This window comes from Malassezia globosa (assembly GCF_000181695.2).
Source record: "Malassezia globosa CBS 7966 chromosome Unknown mgl_sf_7.1, whole genome shotgun sequence".
Classification (NCBI taxonomy): domain Eukaryota; kingdom Fungi; phylum Basidiomycota; class Malasseziomycetes; order Malasseziales; family Malasseziaceae; genus Malassezia; species Malassezia globosa.
The window spans coordinates 40289-61624 of NW_001849865.1; the positions used below are offsets into that span (position 1 = coordinate 40289).

At 47.2% G+C, this 21336-nt stretch overlaps 7 protein-coding genes across 7 annotated transcripts; 2 read left to right on the forward strand and 5 right to left on the reverse strand.

The window, feature by feature from the left end:
- Positions 1 to 12: 12 nt before the first annotated feature.
- On the reverse strand, positions 13 to 1812 carry MGL_2795 (uncharacterized protein; the record flags this gene model as incomplete). Its single annotated transcript, XM_001729757.1, has 1 exon — positions 13 to 1812. One exon carries the CDS (start codon positions 1810 to 1812, stop codon positions 13 to 15), a length of 1800 nt encoding a protein of 599 aa, XP_001729809.1.
- A 267-nt stretch (positions 1813 to 2079) lies between these two features.
- MGL_2796 (uncharacterized protein) lies at positions 2080 to 3661 on the forward strand (the record flags this gene model as incomplete). Its single annotated transcript, XM_001729758.1, has 3 exons — positions 2080 to 2625; positions 2652 to 3151; positions 3202 to 3661. The coding sequence occupies 3 exons, from the start codon at positions 2080 to 2082 to the stop codon at positions 3659 to 3661; spliced, it is 1506 nt and encodes a 501-aa protein (XP_001729810.1).
- Positions 3662 to 3871: 210 nt separating this feature from the next.
- Positions 3872 to 5511, forward strand: MGL_2797 (uncharacterized protein; the record flags this gene model as incomplete). The annotated part of the gene is made up of 3 exons (XM_001729759.1): positions 3872 to 4031; positions 4064 to 4236; positions 4399 to 5511. 3 exons carry the CDS (start codon positions 3872 to 3874, stop codon positions 5509 to 5511), a joined length of 1446 nt encoding a protein of 481 aa, XP_001729811.1.
- A 254-nt stretch (positions 5512 to 5765) lies between these two features.
- Positions 5766 to 7679, reverse strand: MGL_2798 (uncharacterized protein; the record flags this gene model as incomplete). Its single annotated transcript, XM_001729760.1, has 1 exon — positions 5766 to 7679. The coding sequence occupies one exon, from the start codon at positions 7677 to 7679 to the stop codon at positions 5766 to 5768; it is 1914 nt and encodes a 637-aa protein (XP_001729812.1).
- A 3982-nt stretch (positions 7680 to 11661) lies between these two features.
- On the reverse strand, positions 11662 to 12207 carry MGL_2799 (uncharacterized protein; the record flags this gene model as incomplete). The annotated part of the gene is made up of 2 exons (XM_001729761.1): positions 11662 to 11928; positions 11956 to 12207. 2 exons carry the CDS (start codon positions 12205 to 12207, stop codon positions 11662 to 11664), a joined length of 519 nt encoding a protein of 172 aa, XP_001729813.1.
- Positions 12208 to 12357: 150 nt separating this feature from the next.
- On the reverse strand, positions 12358 to 13296 carry MGL_2800 (uncharacterized protein; the record flags this gene model as incomplete). Its single annotated transcript, XM_001729762.1, has 2 exons — positions 12358 to 12843; positions 12880 to 13296. 2 exons carry the CDS (start codon positions 13294 to 13296, stop codon positions 12358 to 12360), a joined length of 903 nt encoding a protein of 300 aa, XP_001729814.1.
- A 229-nt stretch (positions 13297 to 13525) lies between these two features.
- On the reverse strand, positions 13526 to 21169 carry MGL_2801 (uncharacterized protein; the record flags this gene model as incomplete). The annotated part of the gene is made up of 1 exon (XM_001729763.1): positions 13526 to 21169. One exon carries the CDS (start codon positions 21167 to 21169, stop codon positions 13526 to 13528), a length of 7644 nt encoding a protein of 2547 aa, XP_001729815.1.
- Between the last annotated feature and the right edge of the window lie 167 nt (positions 21170 to 21336).

Consider the following 21336-nt stretch of genomic DNA (forward strand, 5'->3'; position numbering starts at 1 on the left):
CCGACAACCGTCTCATAGTTCACCTGCATATGTCAAGGCCATCTTGACAGCTTCTCGTGTAGTTCGAAATGCATCCATCACAATATCGTATCCCTCACCTGGCAAGGAAGAGTCTGCAGCCGTCGCAATATCCTCAATACGCGTATCTGTTCGACGCAAAATCTTGAGCATGTAGCGTGCTTTGTCGACGCGCTCCTCCATATCCACATGCTTATGATCCATGGACGGGAGCACTGCTTGCCAAAACTGCTGGAGAAATTCGCTCGTTGCAGCATGGCATGACACGATTCGTTTGTACACATCAGCTGAAAGCTCATCAAGTGCGCGGGATGTCCGCTGTTCTTTTTGTCGCTTCATATTTTCCAACATATGCCGCAATGTTTTATCCATAGTGGCGCCAGAGGGAACGTATTTTCGCAGATCCAGTCGCCACTGAGCCATGTCATCGCGAAAGCGTTGATAGTCAAATCGCGTTTGTTCAGCCTCCTCAGATTTCTCCTCATTGGTGTCCGGCGCTTGGTACATGTGAGGATCATGGATGATTAAGCGACGTCCTGCTTTAGACTGTCGTTCAGTCAAGTCAGGAATCACGATGTCTTTCTCATAATGCGATTCCCATGGAATATCTGAACGATCGCGCGCCAGATTGCGATCTTTTCTTTGTTGTTCGCTGCCAGCCTCGTACTCTTCATCAACACCGCCAGTCTTCCGACGCACTCGTCGAGCATCTCTCTCATCGAGCGTTCCTAATGAAGATGTCAGCAAGGACTCTGCATGTTTGTTGAAGCGGCGCACTAGTGGTAGTGTGCGCCGATCAAACCCTGGACGCATTGTCCAATCTTGAATATTTCCGGTGGCAGTATGGTCTTCTTCAGTGGATGCAAGATTCAACAACGCATCATGTGGATTGCGAGGCTGGCGCGGCTCCAGCCCATCGTCTTCAGCCTCCAAGTACTTGTCAAAAATATCATCACTGGGGAGATGTTGTTCAGACGCAGCCGAGCGAAGCGACGTACGAAGTCGATGATACAACTTAGATTGGAAATATCGCATCCAAAATGTATTCTCGTCTAGCCGGCTTGGTACATTTTCATCATAAGCTCGCGTTAGCACAGGGTACTGCTCGAACAAATCACGGATTAACTGGGGTGTAATGTTAATTTTTAATTCCCCTGCCTCGTTCTGGGTCGGATGTGGATCTGCAAGCTGTCCGCGACGCCCAGCTTGTTGTTCCATCTGTGCTCGCTCTGCTCGAAGAAGTGTTGCTCGCGTTGGGTGTGCCCAAAAGTCTGCATCGGACAACGTGCCTGAGCCAACAACTTCCTTATGGAGCGCAAGAAGCTGTGGGTTTGAACGAAGAACTCTTCCACGGAGTGTCACTTCATTGACCTCACGCCCAGCTTTTGTTCCATTTTGCATTCTTGCCGCAGTATGTGCAGTCGCTGTTCCTGTCTGCGTTGGTGGCTGTTGCTGATCGACACGCGTCTTTGCTATAGCCGCAGCGAGACGTTCCTTAAAAGTTTCTCGGTGCTTTCCAGCTGTGTCCGCATCCGCGCTAAACACAAGAAGGGCCGACGAATCTCCATTTATTGTAGTTTGGTCGTTTGCAATAATTCGGAGGGCTACCTGCGCTGCTCCTGGCTTCGATACCTGGATTCCTTTCAGGCCAATGTCGGGCACACGAAATCCACGCACGCTTGACGTAGAGCTTGATGGATTCCATTCAAGTACACCATTCGGGTGCAAAATCAAAGTACCGGGCACTTTTTTAAACGACACCGAAGCATATAGTGCCTTAGCTATCGTTTCCATCGTGGAACGAACTTGCACTCCACCGTCCCCCAATGTATCTCGATCGGAGCTCAAGCCTCCAGTCACTTCACCTCGACTGGCAGTGTAACAGGTGGCTGCCTGGCCAAATTCTGTGGAGTAAGTGTCAAATCACACGTGTTTCACTCATGAATCTGTCCATTCGCGTGCGTCTGTGGGTCTTCATCTTGGATCTGTCCCGCGAGATTTTGGGGCTTAGTGCAAGCGTGTAGGCCAAGAGAGAACTTCTTGTGCGCGGCGTCCACGATTATGGGAAAGCTTAACTATTCGAAATGGGATAATCTCGAGCTTTCAGATGATTCAGACATTGAGGTACACCCCAATGTTGACAAAGGTTCATTCATTCGGTGGAAACAGCGTGATATCCATGAAAAACGAGAGATGCGCAAGATTCAGCGCTCACATTTGGAGGCTGAGCATCGCACGAACGTCGCGGTTGCCCCAATCCTAGAAAACTTGTCCAAAGCAACAGAGAAAGAAGGTGCTGCCTATTACTCACGCGAGGTATCTCGTTTGACAGCAGGTCGACAAGAGCGCGGGAACAAGGACGGTCCCGAAGGACCCACGTTGGATGATATTATGCTCTCGCTTTTGCTTAAAATCAACGAGGAGGCTGATGTCAAGTCATCTCATGGCACAAAAGAACTCGATAGTGTTCTTGTTTCTGCGATTCAACGGCACATGCAAAAACTCGAGGCACGAACGAACGAGATCTCATCAGAACTAAAACGGATGGACGAAGAAGACAGAAAGAAAATCACTAGTGATAGTCTTCGCGAGGGATGGAACAGCAGTGTACGTCGTGCAAACTAACAAATGAGCATGTTACCAAGATAGAAGAGCCACCAACCAAGAAAAATTCTTGGCCCCCGAACAAGGGTAAAGTGCATCAACAGCACATTGAAACTCTCAATCCTAGCTCCGCACAATTGTCATCGAACCCAAGTTCGCATGGTCCTAGAAAGGCGGATGATTCTGATGACGAAGATAATATGCCTACTATCACACCCGTAATGAAAGATTTCGCGAGTCTTCCAAGCGCTTTGGAGCCTATTCCATTATCTACTGATAAGTTTCCACCCGGATTCAATCCTGCGAAGCAACTCAAGCTAGACGCATTCGACAAAATGTTTCAGTACCTTGGCTCGCACAAGGAGCTTCTTCGTCCCGACTACGGGACGTCAGACGCGCTTTTGGTCCAGGCCTTTGAGGCCCAGATGGCCGGTCAGAAGTCCCTGGCTCGCATGTGCACTGAGAAAGCTTTGCTGATTCAGTACTGTAATCAGCTAGGTAAGGACGGCGTAAGTCTATTTTTCCAAAGGTACGTTCACTTAAATATGTGTTGTTTTCGCATCCGACGCTAACGTCTAGGATGACGAATACCGATGGTCGGGCGGCCGTTGTCTTCTTAAACGATGTCCTTTCGACATACGCACGCATTGCATCCCGTGCAAACGTCATGAAGGACAGGTACCAGGCTGAAGGCGAGGGCGAAGAACAAATTCAACTCATGGCAGAAGATCCCAACACGGTCATCACCTTCCAAATTCCTGATGGACCACCACCTAACGAGATCAAACTAGAGGGAGATGGAGCTGATACCTTGGACCCTGCTCATGTACGAGAGTGGCTACAAAGGCGCTGGGATATTTTCAACAGCTTCGATGTCGACTTCCGTCGCGCACTAGAAACTAAAGACTTGGACCAAGTTAATCAGGCATTGGGCCGTATGCCTGTTGCTCAAGCCGAGGTCGTAGTGCAGGACTTGGATCGTGCTGGCATTCTCAACTTTCGAAGCACCGAAATTCGTGATGAGACCGGTAGGTCGTAAGTAGTCCAGCTCCAGTGGCGTTGTTGTTGTATCAGCCGCCTCCACGCAATGTCTTGCCGATTCTTCCAGGACTGTCCTCGCCGATTGTCTGCGCTTTTCTCGCACACACCGCTCAACCGAGTCATCGGCCGCCCACCAGGCCGGAATGCAGGCACGTGACTTTTTTCGTCACCACGGGTATACCGGCCACATCAATGGTTCCCTGTCTCCATGGCCAGCCCCGCAGCACCCTCCGCGGGTAGTAGTCAGGATGATTCGGCTGCGTCATTTATTGGCGCTCTGATATCCTTGACGTCGCATTCTAATATTCGATATCAAGGAATCTTGTCTAATATTGATGCTGCGCAGGCGACACTTTCGTTGGAAAAAGGTATGCATATCAGCCCACTTACCTTTGCACAGTGCACTCTTGGGGTACAGAAGGACGCTGTGCGGCTGTTGGGAACCCACAGGACGAAGTTCCTAAAAATGATCAGGTCTATGACTATATTGTGTTTCGTGCAGCAGACGTGGTAGACCTTCGGATTGATGACCCTTCGCCAAAAAGTGCGCCCTCACAGGATCCGTCCAGTCAGGTAAGTTTATTGTGCCTTGTATGGAGGATGAAAGCATACGGATGTAAATGTGGATCAACGATCCCAGCTATCCGAGAGCGCTTTTTTCATGTGGATAGTTCCGCTGCCTTCCTGCTGATTCAAATTCTTTTGCCCGCGTCTGATCAGTACTAACTATACCAGCCAACAATGGCACCGGCGGCATCTTCCATGGCTGGTGCTCCTGGTCCCGCACATGCTGAACTGCAAGGCATGGTGCATAATCCATATGCTCCCGTGGGGCCGTATGGTCCAATGTATGCGAGCATGCCTCAGATGTACGGAATGATGCCCGATGCGTATCCATACAGTGGTTACATGCCCCACAGCTATGTTGGCGGTCCCATGTACGCGTCTGGCCAAGATATGAACTTTGGCCTACCCCCTCCCCATATGCATGGCATGCCACTTCATCAGCCGACCATGTATGATACTTCTACTGACTTGACTCAGCACTCGTCGCTATATCCACAGTCCACAAGTGCCTCCGTACCTTCAACTGTCTCTGCGCCCCCTTCAGTGCCGCCGACTTCGAATACATCGAAAGAGCCGGGCACTAATGCGGCCCAATCCCGATCCACTAATGACAATTCGACTAAGCCCAGTCAGCTTGATAAGCAGGCTCTTCCAAATGAGAAGTCCATCTTGTCTGAGCGCACCTCGACTCCGAGCTTATCTGCATCTTCAAAGCCAGAGTCAGGCTCTGCCCCGTCTCTTACAACGACAAGTGCTACTACTACCTCTTCAGCTGCCCAGGATAACAAAAACCCCAAAGCATCCGGCAACTTATCGGACGATGCTATATCCATTCCTAACAAATCAGCTGGTGCCTCGGCTCCATCGCAAGACACATCTGCTCCCCCTGCAGAATTTGATTTCGAAAAAGCAAATGCACTATTCCGAAAAGAGTCAGGTTCTGGCTCACTTGGAAGTGACGAAAGTGGGAGAATGACATCAATTCCCCCGGCGTCCAAGAGCTCGTTTTATGACAAGAAGACGGGCTTTTTCGACAATATTAGCAGTGAAATCAAAGATCGGCTTCATGGCAATGACCGCACAGGTCGCTCTGCTTTGGCTGAAGAAAACGAGCGCAATATTCTTACTTTCGGAGATCAGGCTGCGAATTTCCGCGGCTCTAATTACAGAGGCCGGGGTCGTGGTCGCGGTCGTGGTCGCGGTCGCGGCCGTGGCGGCCGTGGTGGGAAGGGCACCGGTGGTGGGCATGGTCGCAGTGAAAATCTTCCCGCTTGGGCATAGAGTGAAAGTGCCCATCTCATTCAAAATTGGGGAAAGCATTTGTCTAGGCAGGTAATACAATGAGTTGTGTTTAGTCTCAAGCTACCTGGCCGTCCGGGAAAGCGATGTGCTTGTTGTAACCACACATAGTAAAGATTGCGAGAGTGACCATCGTGTGCTATTGTCTCATGCGCGTAATCTACAAGACTAAAAAAAAATATTAGGAATACAACAATATTGTCATGTGTTTAGCTGTATAAAACTAGGCTTACCCATCATCTGCTTGTTGCTTGAGACAACAAGTACGAGCAAAGAACATACACATTTGAGCTGTCGAGTGCCTCTGATCCAGCCCATTTCTTCGATGGCAGAGCTGGCGTGTCCGACTCCGCAGTCACATGCGCCAAACATGGTGTTTTGAGTGCCCATTCTGTCAACTGATTCTGAAGCGAGACAGCCGCATTCTTTTGCTCCTGGCTTACTGGGGCATTCTCATGAAGTTTCATTTGAAGAGCACGGACAAAAATTTGACATAGCTCAATTTGCGAGTTAAATCGATTCATACACTCTGACGTTATCGCATCATCTGCCCGACCTTCCGGCGTGAAGATACCATGAAGATACACTGGCAACTCGATCGACAACGGGGCGTACGTCCACAGGCAGCGAGGAGACACTAAATAGCCCTCAATCCGGCTTGTTGCTTCTTGGATGTACAATACCCACATGCATCGTTTTGTCATTTCCCAACGCAGCATAGACTGAGTGAACAAAACATCACTTTGATTAATGTGCATGGTTTGACAAGCATGCTTCAATGCCATTCCACCATAAGCCAAGGGAGACCATGACGCCTCTCGGTCATTGCATCGTATCATATACATGTGTACAAGAATCATACATTGTATGAACTCCATTGTCATTTCCTCTGATTGTAACTTCAGCTGACGTGGACATAGCAAGCCACGCGCCAGTAAGAAACAGCGGTGTCCAAACTCCCAAGGCAAGGCAGTGCTATGATTGCGTTTCGAATCCATAGGCACAGATACACTTAACCTGAGTGAAGAACCCAGTGCACAAAGTAGAAGAAGCAGAGACGTTTTCTGCCGAACCTGAAGAGGTGACCAAGAAGAAGCCGAACGGGCCTTCACTAAATTAGTTACGCATTCTTCAATCTCATATGGTTGGATAAAAGGCAAAAACGTCTCCAGATCATTCATCGCAGTGTGAATAAGTGTATTTACCGCAGAAACTTTTAACAGTGATGACGCTTCACAGCCCAGTTTAAAATAGTCAGAACCTTCCCAGCTTCGACTGTGTAAGGGGAACATATCCGGCATCTCCTTGGTTCCACTCTTGTTTGTGCTTGATGCTAACATATGTGAGCCTCCCGGTAATTCGATCTCATGTGTTTCGACATGGTACAGTGCCTCGAGCGTCGGATAATAGCTGTTTTTTGCCCGGTACGCCACTGAGCCTGATGGATCCAGAATGCAAATGCATAAAATATCTTCACTATTACCCAATTCCACACCAGACACTGATGAGACCGATGCAGAGCGATGTGGAAGCAGACTGGACTTGTTCATGTCATGACTTAAACAAAAGTCAAGTAGTTGCTTTGTAGAAAAATCAGTTGTTATGGACGATGAACGTGTCTCTCGCACTGCTGCCTTGGCTTGAGTAAAACTTGGAGTAGAAGGACTAGCAGGCGAGGTAGGGGCAGATGATTCGTGCTTCATAGATGTCTCTTGGACATTTACTGGTTTTGTTAAAAGGGAGAGATCTTGACCCGGGCTAGAAAATGCAAATGTGCCGTTCAGATGAGCATTAGTAGGACCGACGGAGGTGACGTTGTGTACTGGCGTATCAAGTACTGCGCAATTGTTAATACTCATATCAGAAATACCAGGCGAGGCCTCATTGTCACCAGTATTGTTATTGCTACTGTTGAACGGTATATTGACGCCAATGTTGTTTTTAAAAGGCATCTCCATAAATGGTTCTTGTGAGGTTTGAAATGAGTCGGGGGTCATCCACAATGGGTTGTTTGGCTGCACATTTGAAATACCCGCAAGACCCAGGCTCGGCTGTGAAGGCTCGGATGAAAGGACGGGTGTTGGCTTGGGAGCACTCATGTGCCAGAGATTGGGCGTCCATTCGCCTACGCTCATCGAATTGTCTGTCATGTTTGGAATACCTGCAAAAGTCCTCGTACTTCCACCCGGGGACTGCTTTGGGACTCCCAGAGGCAAAAGCCCCCAGTATCAGAAGAATCATTCTCGGCGACAATCCGGCGTCCAGTTTGCTTATCCAGACGCGAATTGCGTCCTCGAAACACAATTCCAACATTGTTCATCAACGCACGCTCGCGTTTGCTAGGTGGTCCTCGTTTGCGCAAAATGTCGTCACTTGTGCAAACACGTCCAGCTTGGGCACAATTACCACACGTTGGCTTCTTCCGATCACACTATTCGTAAGTACATGAAACGTTTCATAGACAACATACCTTGATCTTTCGTTTTCGACAATAATCGCACGCTGCTTGTCGGTCACCTGATTCCGGCACACGGGCTCTAAATGCTTTCAGAAACTCGTGAGCATAGAGTGTATCACGACTGTTGTGGCTCATGCTGAAATCACCCGGGCTGAAATCTCGTCGAGTCTTTGCTGGCTGTGAAGAAGAACGTTGAAGATCATTCGAAGTGAAGGATGGAGGCATCGCAGGAAAGTTGCCCGTCATAGGAAACATGGATTCCATAGGAAAACTAGAGGCAACCTCTGGCTGTACTTGAGTCATAAGATAAGACTCGGAAGGCGTAGCTTGCAATCCCGTGGCAAATGCCTTGGCATGTTCGCTCGTTTCGTCAACAGGCATATTGCTTAAACAAGACTTGGCCTCGTCAAATGGCGCGCCGACAAGACCATGCTGTATGCCTTGCCACTGCATCCTCCCCTCAATACCGACAGGAGGAGGATCTTTTGACTTCGAATTCAGATGGGTCTCTTAGTCACCCGAAAACCCTTCGATCTTACTGCGTGGTGAAAATGAACCAGGGCAAATACAATAAGCAAATTCGGTCGTCGGGTTCCATGGGAGTTCTTAATGCGTTGCTTGAGCCGCAGTATTATGCAGGCCCAAAGTTTGACTTTCGTGTGCCAGCGCTGCTTATTATTCGATATGAAGCCAAAATTTGGAATGCCCTGATTTGTCGAACGTTCGTGATTGGCTGAATTGAAACGGCCAAGCGACGTAAGGCATGGGGTGGGGATCGGCCGACAAACATGTGGAAAAGCTACCGTCAGGTCACTTATTCACGTGGCCTCAACATTTCTCTCCACAGTCACGGCACATTACTTTTGTTACACTATGCTAGTTCTGGTGATAGGTAGGATTCACGAACGCGTTCATATTGTCCGGGGCTGTCACTAACATGGTGATTCAACTCAGGTGACCTGCACGTTCCTTTCAAAGCGAGTAATTTGCCTGCTAAATTTCGGAAGCTTTTGGTATGGGTAATTTGAAACACCAGCATTCTCACATGGTATTAGGTCCCAGGGAGAATCCAGCAGGTTATTTGCACCGGTAATATTTGCGACAAGCAAACGTACGAATACCTTAGGAACCTTGTCAGCGAAATACACGTTGTAAAAGGAGATTATGATGATGTATGTCTATATCCCCCCAATGCTAGCTGACTCGAAATAGAATCGACACTTTCCTTCCTCGCTGGTATTGCGATTTCCTCCCTTAAAAATTGGAATTGTCCATGGGCATCAAGTTATTCCTGCTGGCGATCCCCTCGCGCTCTCTCTTACTGCACAATCTATGGATGTGGATATTCTTCTCACAGGTGGCACGAGCAAATTCGAAGCCTACAAACTAGACGATCGATTCTTTCTAAACCCAGGAAGTGCTACTGGAGCCTGGACCGTTGATATGCCGATCATATCCGCGCGAAGCAACTGTGAGAAAAACCATCATACGGCTGATGTAAATAATTCCTTTGCTAGTGATGGGGCAAAGACTGGTTCGAGGCCAATGAGGTCTGACCTGACAAATGGGATCCCTGCTGAAACCATTCCTTCGTTCGCATGTACGTCTCTCTTTGCATTAACGTAAGTACTGGATATCCAAGGGCCTCTTGTTTTAATTTATATATATCGTTTGATTGATGATGAAGTCAAGGTTGAAAAGATGGAGTATAGAAAGTTGTTCAATAGCGACGCACAGAAACTTTGACTACATGTCAGTAGTTTAGACTAGATTACATTAGGGGGCCCTTACTGGATTTAAAATTTCAGATGTGCAGCAGGACTGCTATAAAATCTCCCCACACGCGCTTGCGGATACCTAATTGGCGGTGTTATTCTCCCTCGGAGAATCGATCGAGACCTGTATCTCTCCACATCAAGTAAGAGTAGGTCAAGTTCCTGTGCGATCAGACCTACAACGCCACAGCGCAAGTATGATACCGAAGGTTTGGGAAAAATCCGTATCTTCCCGCAAGCTATTAGCTTGGCGTTATTTAACATATGCTTCTCGCATCTATATTCGCGGCCTTGCAGTACCGATCAACTCTATGACTTCAGTCGATCCATATCTGGGAACTACCCCTCCTGCCCCGCCCTCTCTACACGACACAAACCGTGCGTCTAACACGTCCCAACATCGTGATGGTGATTCAGGCATTTTCAATCAAATGGTAAAACCCAAATTACCACAGAATCAATTTACTGCACGAAAAGTAGCTATCGAACGTGTGCAAGACATCACAACGGGAGCTCCACGTCGCGGCGCAATACTGCCAGATAATTCTAGCAACGCAACAGAATCTCAGGGTCAGGCTGAACAGAAATGGAAAGCTAAATCAAGCTTGTTAACACCACCAGCTAAGTGCGATGACCCAGAAAAACCTCATTCACCGCTACGCTCCTCGCCAGCTTTGGAGTCAATAGAGCGATGGGTCATTGCGATTGCTCACAGACTGATCCACTATGATAACAGGCTTAGTTCAATCATTCCAAAACTTCGAGGCAACTTTAGTGAAAAGATGAATTCACAGCTCTCATTTGAGCTTCCTTACGAACCAAATCCCAAAATGGACAGAAGAGTTCGTCTGACCAACGCTGTTAGCACACAACAAGAGCTAGAGAGTGCCCAAGATGATGGCGTGTTGTTGCTATGTTACGTGGATGTTACAGCACCCGGCCATGAACGAGTTAGTCTTTGCTCTGGATTCTCGGTCCAAGGAGGCTCCTCACTGGACCCAACTGAAACGACAGGAAAAGGTGAACTTGTGGTCACATGCGCGCATACGGTACGTTTGCACTTCGCCTTAACAAGCATAGCTTTTAGATGCATTCTTGCAAAAGGATTGTTCCAACACTTCAAGAGGCATTGCATTTGCAGTCACTCGTACTGGACATGTTTATCCCATTCACATGCTCTTAAGCTATCTTCCGGCCGCAGACTTAGCTCTGCTCCAACTTCAAGACAAAGCGCTCTCTGTAAATCAGATTAACGGAGCCATTTGTCCAGCCAAAAATCACCAAGTTCGCACGTTACCCGTATCTCCTTACCCTGCTGTTGTAGATACGGAGCTTTCCGTTAGCTCATTTAGCGGTTGGGTTCCGTCCAAGGTAAGAAAAGTATTGGGATCTGTGCGCGACTTCAATGACGAGGACGTTGCGAGGAATCGGTGGGCGAGAGCAACTCTTGTTGGCTATCGCGATCCTATCGGTTGTCAAGCTGAAACAGGCACATATGACGAGTTGGCTCAGCTTGACTTTACTCTGAAATGGGATTCGCCAGCTACTCCTTTGCTGCTTCGGAGTGCAGCCGCGCAGTCCTCTCGCATGTTTCCTTTGCCTGGCTCTTCCGGAGGGCCTGTGGTTGATGTGGAAACGGGAAGCGTGGTTGGTGTGATTCGCGGGCAGCGATCAAGCAAATTGGGAGACAGTCGCGGTGATGCTGTCCCATCGGAGAAAGTGTTCGAATGTTCGTATTGTAGATAATGAACTCACATGACAGTTTTTGCTCTTCCAGGACTTGGAAAACATCGTTAAATTCACGCCATACACACATGCACGTATCACAAAGCTCCTCTACATTTGTTCAACCTATGTATCTGCACTAGTTGCGTTATTCCATCAGCTTTATGTCCAACATCAGATCGCTTTCTTGTTCATCAAAGGGCCCGTCGTGGCGTTGGGAATATTTGATACTGATGCAGAATCGGAGCGGCCCAACAGGCTACCGAAACGGTTGCGAAGGGCATCTTTCCAACCAGTTCCGATGTCATGACGCTCGATAGGTCTATCTGCTTCCAACGAAACAGGTGGTTGCGATAGTGATGAATCCGGTTTTGCATGTGTTTCATTCACGAGTGGCGTAACACGGAAATTTTCAAGATCCGAGAAATCGTCTTGCTCAACCTAACATTAGTATACTTTGATACATACCATCAAAATGGAGTAAGCATATACACCACCCGCGAATGTGCATATCGCCAGCATTGATAGCAAGTTCACAAGCCTGTATGGCTTACGCGCGCGACGAAATCCTGCAGAGTCGCCAGCCTTCTGACGAAAATAAGTCTTGTGAGCCTGCTCGACCTCTCGCACAGTTTCGTTCATGCGGGGAACACTAGTCCGGAGAGCGCCAGTATGCAGCCATCGTGCAGTAGAGAGAGCACGGCGAGCAAGGATTAGCATCGTCGTTGTGGCTAGAACGCCTTTGCTGACGTAGGTGTGCGAAGTACAGCCTGAAACTCACCTCCACATCCAACTTGGTTTAGGTGACCACTTTCAATTGAGGACAGATATGAAAACCAAGAACGACTTAATCGAATATATGGATTCAATCTAAGCTGTGGAAGCGATGGGAACGTGTTCGAGCAATACTTTTGATAGAACATGAGATCCATCAGATTTTTCAATGCTCTCATAATCAGCGAAGTTCGTAGTATCAATGTGATAACCTAGTGACTTGACAAATTCGTCCGACACGATCTTGGCGACGTCCATAACCGATAGGTGCATGTTTGGTCGACCAAGCCAAGACAGTTGCTCATCTATGCAAGTAAGTTGTACATCAGGCAGTCCACAGGCTACCACTTTGCGGAAGCCTTCCAGTGCTTCCTCGTGCACATTGAGTGAAAATCCATGCGAGGTGACACGATGTTGCACTTGTACACCAATTGATGCAATTTTCCTATTCGGTTGCGTCCAAACTCCAGTATATTTTGAATCTTCAGATGGAGAATTAATAGTGGCGAGCTGAATGGCTTCATTTGCCAAACTGCGACGTAAAATGTCTTGTAGTGTTGCCACATAACAACGCGTGGAAAGCTAAAGCATGATCAGCTAATGCCACAGATGACGTACCTTTAAAAGCCCTAGATCCAATATAGGATATCCCACAAGCTGGCCGGGTCCATGATACGTCAGCAGCCCACCTCGCTTTGTCTGAAAAATATCCACATTCGGCGCCGACATAGCTGCACCAATAGCTGCACTATCGTCGCGACGACCAAGAGTATAAACTGGTGTGTGTTCAAGAAGCAGCAGATAATCTGTTCGAGCCGTCCTGACGTGTCCGTGTAAATCCATGGGAAGATCAGCTAGCGACGCGGTAGCATGTTGAACACCAGCTTTACGGAGAACAGACCGAGATTCAGCTCTTCGTTGCACGAGTGATTCTTGAATTCGGAGACCGAAATCATATGGTACACGATAAGGAATATAACATACACGAAGTAACCGACTGCGCGTTGCTTGGAGAAGACTGGAACAAGACGCCATGGACGTGTACTAACACGTGGTGATAGTTCTCAGGCTGAGAAACTCTAAAAACGAATGGAATCTCCACCTCAAATGTTGGTTATACACGCATCAAGCTTATTCCAAAGGCAGTCGTTATGAGTAGTATCTATCTATTCATCATACAAATGGAGGGGAAAGTGCTGGGAGATGAGCCACTTTAAATACGTAGATCGTGAGAACTGGGTCTCAGCGGGGAGAGATTTTGCAATCAACCAAATAGACCACCAAAGAGACCGCCATTGTGACTTTTACTCGAGGTCTGGGCACCTGAACCGCCTGCACGGTCGCTGTTATTATCATTATTGTTATTGTTGCTGTTGTTGCTGTTATTGTCGTTGTTGTTTTTGTTCCTGTTGGTGTTGGCATTCGTGTTCTTATTATTGTTGCCTGCGCCGGATGAGGGTCCCGCCGTACTCGCTGCATTGCTTGGTGATGCTTGAGCTTTACTGCTTCTGCCAGGGTAAGAACCCGAGTTAGAACCACTTTGACTGCCAATAAATGTCTTGGAGACAGAACCCGAAGAGCTCGAAGAGCTACTCGTAGATTTTTTCTTGCACCCAGCAAGATCCAAAAAGTCAAGAGGAAGAAATTCCTCAAGAATACAAACCATATCCTTGAAGCCATTCTCCACCAGTTTTCCAATCTGATCAAGATCGAGGCCTTTCATACCTTGAGCTACTTGTCCTTTTTGGCCTTTGTTCAGTTTCTTGAAAGCGTCACCAATATGATCGATCAACTCTGTAGCTGTCGTGATGTTAAACAATACTGTGTCACCAATCGACAATACAATTGTGATTGGCACATAGTATTCATTAAATTTGACTGCAGGGAGAGTAAAGCCATTCTTTCCACCGATCTGAGCCACTAGCTGGTTGAAGGTTTCAATTTTTTTGCCGATCACTTCAAGTGAATTAAGAAGACCGCGCGCCAAAAGAGAATTACTGAAAAATCCGCAAATCTTTCTGCCCGGGTCAACTTTAGGAGCTTTTGCTGCAGGAATGTAACAATCTTTGAGATTTTTGGTGTCGAACATGATCAAAGGTAGCTGGTCATGAGATTCGTCTGCAATGTAAGACTCATCCAAAATGCTGTAAAATTGTAGCGGCATAGGAAGATCGTCCTTGAAGTGGAGCAGAAGGGGAACGAAAGGTCTAAACCCTGGACCAGCGAACAACTTAAGAATGTCAATGTAGGCATCGACGAGCTCCAACGCTCTGGTACCGATGCCGGAGACCGAGGTGTCTACTGTCAACCTCTCAAGGCCAGGGTTGAATGAAGCGAATGGAGAAAGTGGGGGATTTGCATTCGAGATGCCATGGATATTCACAGAAAAGTTGTAAGGAATTTCTTCAGGCTGATGCTCGACAGGCTCCAGGTACTTTTGAATAACTTCGAGCGCGACTGTGTCATTAGCAATATTCGGCTGATACCGAGCAATGGCATCAATATTGCTCTCGCCAGGTATTAGAGTCTTATCATTAAGAAGAGCGCGGCCGAAGTACGTTCCTTTGTAAAACAGTGGTAAAGAAAGGCCAGTCGTCTTGATAGTGATGTTGCTAGGATTGAATACCGTACAAAAGAGGCGATTATCCAGATACTGAGGCGTCGATGATTCTGGATAAACCCTCTTTAGCTTCAAGAAACCTGTCAGATCATCGAAACCAGCTAAACTCGAGTGAATGTTTTTGAATGGAATTCCATTAATCGGAATGTCACCAATGACCATCTGCGCAACAATGTTGACAGATCCCTTGAATATAAAATCAACACGTGAAGTTAGAATAATAGCCGATAACATAGATGCAAATGCATCATGATCCTGTGCTTGTAGACGTCGATTATTGAAGGAAAGAGCCAGCGGTTGTATCTCTTGAGGTCCATGAGATGTTCCTGCACTAGCCCTCGTCAAAGACACTTGCAAAATCGCTGCGTCCTTGTTGTTGTACACAAGAACGGAGGAGAACCCTGCTTTTAATGGTTTGAGCGTGAAATGGAAGGGATTTGCAAATGTAGCAAGTGTGAGATTGGAGCCAGTGAGAGGAGCCCAAGTATCTCTTTGATTCATCATAGTAACGAACAAATCAATAATCTTGACAGACTTGACGATGTCATAAATCTTGCCGGGAAGAATAACTTTGAGTGTCAGAGTCTTGAAGGCATTGCTAAGCCATGTCACGGGCTTGTTACCGTTTTCCTTTGTAACAACTGAATCGCCTTGGATGCTAAGTGTCTGGTTTTTTGCCTGAAGGTAGCCTGAAAACAGTTCACCAGTCACATTGGTATCGGTGCTGCCGCTTTTATGAGTTATAAATCCATTCAGCTGAGCCGAGGTGGTCGCATGACCTTTCAAGAAAAGATTAGAAGCGTGGATCGGTCCCTGGTAACGATTCATGAAGAAAATCTTGAAGTTAGCAGTCTCGAGATCGATTGAAAGACTGGCAGGAGATGGAATTGTTGTGCCTGTGACAATTTTGAGGGCATTGCTTGTCTCACCTGGGATGTCAAAAGACGTAATAGCCACCCCAGGAAGATTGTTGAATGCATCAAAGGAAACGTCTTTCGAAATTTTTACATCACTGAACACAATATTCAGAGCACGTACACGTAGCTTGTTCGTGTGAATTGTCCACTTGAACTGCTTATTGTGCAGAATATACTTGGTAAATTCAGTAAACCCAGACTGATCGGTAATTTTCAATTCTCCTTGTGTTTTGTAGTTCGGGACACCTTCATTTGCATAGGCACAAACTGGTGGGAGGTACACTTTGGCTATGTCCTTGCCATTCCAATCCACAGAAACGCCTTCGGGGAATTCGATCACTGCATCGAAGGGCCCAGTGTTGACAAGTGAACCGTCTAGGGCCACATGGAAACCATCGTTCGTGAGCCTGCTTGCTGTCGCAGCCTTGAATGTGAGCTGCGCTTGATCGACAATGTTCTGCACGATTGGAGCACCTACAGGCCCGATCAAATACAAGGCTGTATCGTCCGTATCTGTTGGAACTGGCTCCTGCTTGAAGTTCAGATTTGTTTGATAATCATCAAGTTTTACAGTTGATTGAATGTCAAGCGTGACTTTGAGTCCTTTCAAAAGGCTGAATACAGCTCCGAAGACATCAAACTGACGACCGGAGTGACAGTTCGGTGGGTTCGAGTCAGGATAAGGCTGAATGGTCGTCTTGGTACTTCGCATCGCCATCACTTTGTTAAATTCGGAGGTCAGCGGACCTAAGTCGGTGCCGGTATCAGATGCGGCTTGTTCAATAAATCGAATCAAGTGTTTTGGCTCAAGGTCCATCTTAAGAGGAAGCATACGAGAAGTGATAGTTTTATGCCCAGGTGCTCGGATCGGATTCTTGTGCAGGTCGGCATCAATGACTCCCAAGTATATGCCTTTATATGAGGCTTTGGCTTTGACTTTGAGCAGATTAATACTAGCAGTAAACGGATTGGCCAACTGGAACTTTGCTTGTGCGATGGATGTCTGAGCAATGTCTTTTGGAATCACCAGTTGATCTTCGGTGATCAGGAGTTTCTTCAATGGCGGAATCGTTACTCTGAGCTCAATACCTGACAAAGCCTGTTTTAGGGAGGCAATATCCGTAGTGCCTTTAGAACCGCGAATGTAAGTGGTCGACGAAATTCCCTGCACATAGTTTTCTAGCATAGTTTGTCCCGCACGAGTATTTGCTGCACCCTGTGGCGAGTAATGTACATTTGTCGGCACTTTGTTCAAGCCTGGATGAATTACAAGATCATTGATGTTAGCCGAACCAATCAAATGGTTTTGGAAAAACAGGTTAAAGCTCACATCGCCTGTACCAACGGTAAGATGAGACGGGTTGTAAAGGAATGCATTGATCGTAACCAGCAAGTACTTAGGATACCCATGAGCCACATCAAGGTCCTCAACATATGCGGGGCGAGCATTCAGGTTCTGAAGACCTAAGAGAGACGTGGAGACATGAAATGGAATGTCTGACACAGTCACGTAGCCGGCAGCAGTTTCAGCCTTCGCATTGGCTGCGCCGTGCAGAACAAACTTGACGCAAGATTGCTTTGTGGCGTCTGCAATGAATTGAGAAAATTTACCGTGTCCGTTTGAAAAGGCTGCGAATTTCACGTTCTTGAATTGTAGCGTCATGATTCGAGCTTGAACCTGGGTATATGCCGGGGAGTATGGAACATTCAGCGCTGCGTTGTCGGCGCCTTGGTACTGCTCAATAAATCTACCGCCTGCACGGTTGATGTCGATAGGGAAACCGAAAGGCAAATAGAAGGGAGCCACTGTATTGTTTGTACTTGCTAAGGGGGCCCAAGCAGACTGCTTTGTAAACATTAGCGTCATTTGATTGATATCGATGCCTTTGATAACATTGAAATGCTTGGCAGGAAGCACTGCTGATACCTTGAGAGCCTTGATACCTGCGTTCAGCCAGGTTACATCAGAAGGGCCAGCATATTCGCCGTGAATCTCGACGGGTACTTCCTTGCCATGCACGACATCAGTAAAGATTTGTGATAACACCTTTAGATCCTTATCACTTGACTGATGCACCAAGCGACCCTCGAGCGGTAGATACGTTTCAGAAAGTGGCGCCAAAGTGAACTGGCGTTGAGCGTAAGCTGGACCTAAGTTTGTCCCATTGCTCCAAATACTGATTCCGAACCTGGACAGCTCAATACCCACTTGCGCAGGATTCACAACCTGCGACTGCGCCATCAGATGAATGCCACCAGCAGGATCGTTTGAAGGAAGATCATAGTCAAGTACTTTGACGTCATTTTTCAGACCATTCAGGCCAGTTAAAATGACATTTTTTGAAATTGATACACCTTTTACAGTGATACCAAGTGCTGTGATGGCGAGATTCTGGCCCTGAATCGTCCAAATAAAGCTGGGTTCCGTTACCAAAAATTTAGTAAACTCTGTTAAGGCATCAACATCAGCAACAGCGAAGTCAGCGGATAAATTCAGTTGAGCACCCTCGTCGGCTTCAAGCTTTATGTCAGGCATCTTGATCTGACCCAGAACTTTGTTATTCCATGACACCTGTAGTCCATCAGGAAACGAAATTGTTGCATCGAAAGGCCCTGAGTTTGTGATCGAGCCAATCAAACGCGTTATGAATGACTTCTGCTGTGGATTCAAAATCGTCACACGCTTAACCACAAGAACAGCTCCATCGACAATTTTTTGGACAATGGGCTTAGCAAGCACGGGAAGAAGAAGATGCAATGAGTCATCGGTTTCCAATTTGACATCCGACTGCACAAACGAGAGCTTAGTCTCATAGTCGCCAATACTTGCTGTCGAAACGATATCAAGATCAACAGCTGCTTTCGTGAAAGCCTTATCCACAAAGTTCGCAATGTTGAAGTTTGTGTACATGTTTTGTTTGCGCTTGACAAGGGCTCGCTCTCTCTCCTCAAGTGTTTCAGGCCCCGTTTCTTTGTCCTCGATATACCGGCGCTGGTTTCCTGAACTTCCTGTGGGCTGCGTATTTGCATCTGTAGTTTCAGAGTACGTATAACCGCCGATTTTCATGATCCCATCAAGTTGTTCAACGCTTTCGCCGGCATTTAATGCATAACGACGCACAAGAGCAAACAGGTCAGGCGGGAACAAGTTGATGTGCAGGTTCATCAGAGGCGACTTGGAAATGCCTTTCCCAGACGCGTCGTATTGCGTGTCCGTGTCGAGAGAAGCGAGGAAAAGACCATGAGAAGTTACATTCGACACAATATGAGTAATACTGATGGGAGAAGTAAATGGATTGTCCAAAGACACTTGCGTTTGTGCCACATCGTCCGTTATTCCGGTTGACTCAAGTACTTTGAGCGAGGCACTTTGAACTAGCTTCGTTTTCAGTCCAGGCAAAGTTGTATTGACGCGAACGGCCGAAAAAGCTGGCTTCAATGACGCAATGTGTGTTGAATCTTCATAGCCACTGATATTGAGGTGTGTATCCAAGCCAGAAATGTAGCGATTCAACATGTCTAAACCTTGCGGACCAGCATTAGGATTGAACTTTGACATTGCCTGCAACGTATTGTTTCCGATGTTCAGCCTCATGTTTGGAATAGTCACAGAACCCACAACAATCTCATAGACCATAAGCAATGTAGTATCACCAACACCTAGGTTCACATTTGATGGATTATAGATCGACGTATTCACATTGAGATTGATGTTGGCACGAGTACCTCCAACTACATCGACCCCAAGAATAAGCGTCGGGTATTGGTTCAAGCCTTGGAGACCAAGCAGACCGCTTTCCACGGAAAACTTGATTCCATTTAGAAGCACCGTTCCAACCGGCGTTTCTGAAAGCGACCTTGAAGAGCCGTTAAAAAGCTTTATATCTTCCTTCGTAAACGTGAACTCTTTCTGGAACATTTCAAACTCTCGACGAGCCTCATCACTTTGCTCTGGCAAGGACATTGAACTCGGATTGAGAGTGAGGTAAATAGTCCCCTCAGTCTGGTCCGTAGAAACCACGTTCAGATCAGTCTCAGCTGGTGACTTGACTCCATTCACGGTAGTGATAGGTTTATTGTTTTTTTCGTCGACAATGGTGATTTCATTCGTTGTTGAAATAACACGCAGAGGGAAGCCAAACGGCAAAGCAAGCTCCGCGCTTAAAGCGTCGGAGGAAGCATCAGGGCCGTACGCATTTGAATGTGGGCCATACGTAAGATTGAATCTCTTTATCAGGATGCTCTTGATTGGATGTATCGGCTCGGGCGCCTGGAACGGCACATTGATTCGAAGCACTTTGATGCCCTCTGCCAGCCATGAAGCGCCATTTCCATCCGGTAAAGTCACATTTCTACCCACTGCAACAGTGGGCGTAATTTCGTAGTTGATATACTGGGTGAATATATTACCGAGAATACTCAGAGCAGATTGGTTGTTCGTTTGAGGAAGCAATCGACCACGTAGAGTGACGTAATTGACTCCAGGTGTGACATTTAACATGGAAGACATGCCAGGACCAAGCAACTGATCATACGCAAACAAATCAAGGTTCAAGATGCCAAGCTGGATACCAAATGGAGAAGGATTCTCCAATTGAGTAAGCGCTTCAAATGTAATGCCTCCTTGCGGATCTGCACCTGGCAGCTTGAAATCGATAATTTTGACATTCTCGAAATTGTCCATACCATTGAATATCACATCCTTTGTGAGTTTGAGGTTTTTGAACGTCGGCAGGAAATTAAAAGCCTCAATATGTACATTGTTACATGTCAACCGCCAGGTAAATTCCTTCGTTCCGATCATGTACTTGGTAAATTCAGTAAAGCCGGCCAAGTCCGTAATGTTGAACATTGTGAGCTGTTTGAGACGTCCGTGACCAGCTGCCACACCAATTCTCTCAAGGGGAAAGTGACCCAAAGTCAGCTCACGCATCGGTTGATCCGTCGTGGGCACAGTATTCCACGTCACATATACCGGCTCACGGAAATAAAGCTGCGCCGGAAACACACCCGCCTTCTTCACTTGGCCCTCCATGGTAAGGACAAAGCCTTGGTCCGAGGGTTGTGTGATATTCGCTGCATATATGTGCATTACAGACACGGCCAATGTGTGGTTTGCAACGCCCCATAAGATCGGAATGCAAATCAAAAATAGGTTGAATATAATAATCAAAGGCAATCCGAAGAGTGTAAACAAGAGAAGCCGTTTCGATAAGACCTTTTTAGCATATGGCGTGTTGCGAGCCGCCAAGAACCCTATGGGCTTGCCTGGCTGATGCATATGTCCAGCCGGCGAAGATGCACCACCAACACCAGCATCATACGCAGGGAGGCGACGTCGAAAGCCGCCATCCCATGACTCTTTTTCCATGTCGATGGTAAAGCGAACTCCTACTTCGCCTAAGTTGACAAGATGGAACAGAGACCGATTCTTCGGCGTTGGGGTGTGCAATCCTGCTGCTTATGGGTTTGTAAAAAGGACGTGTGGGGGCGCACGGAAAGAACCAATCGCAGTTCTAACAGACTAGATTTTGGTGC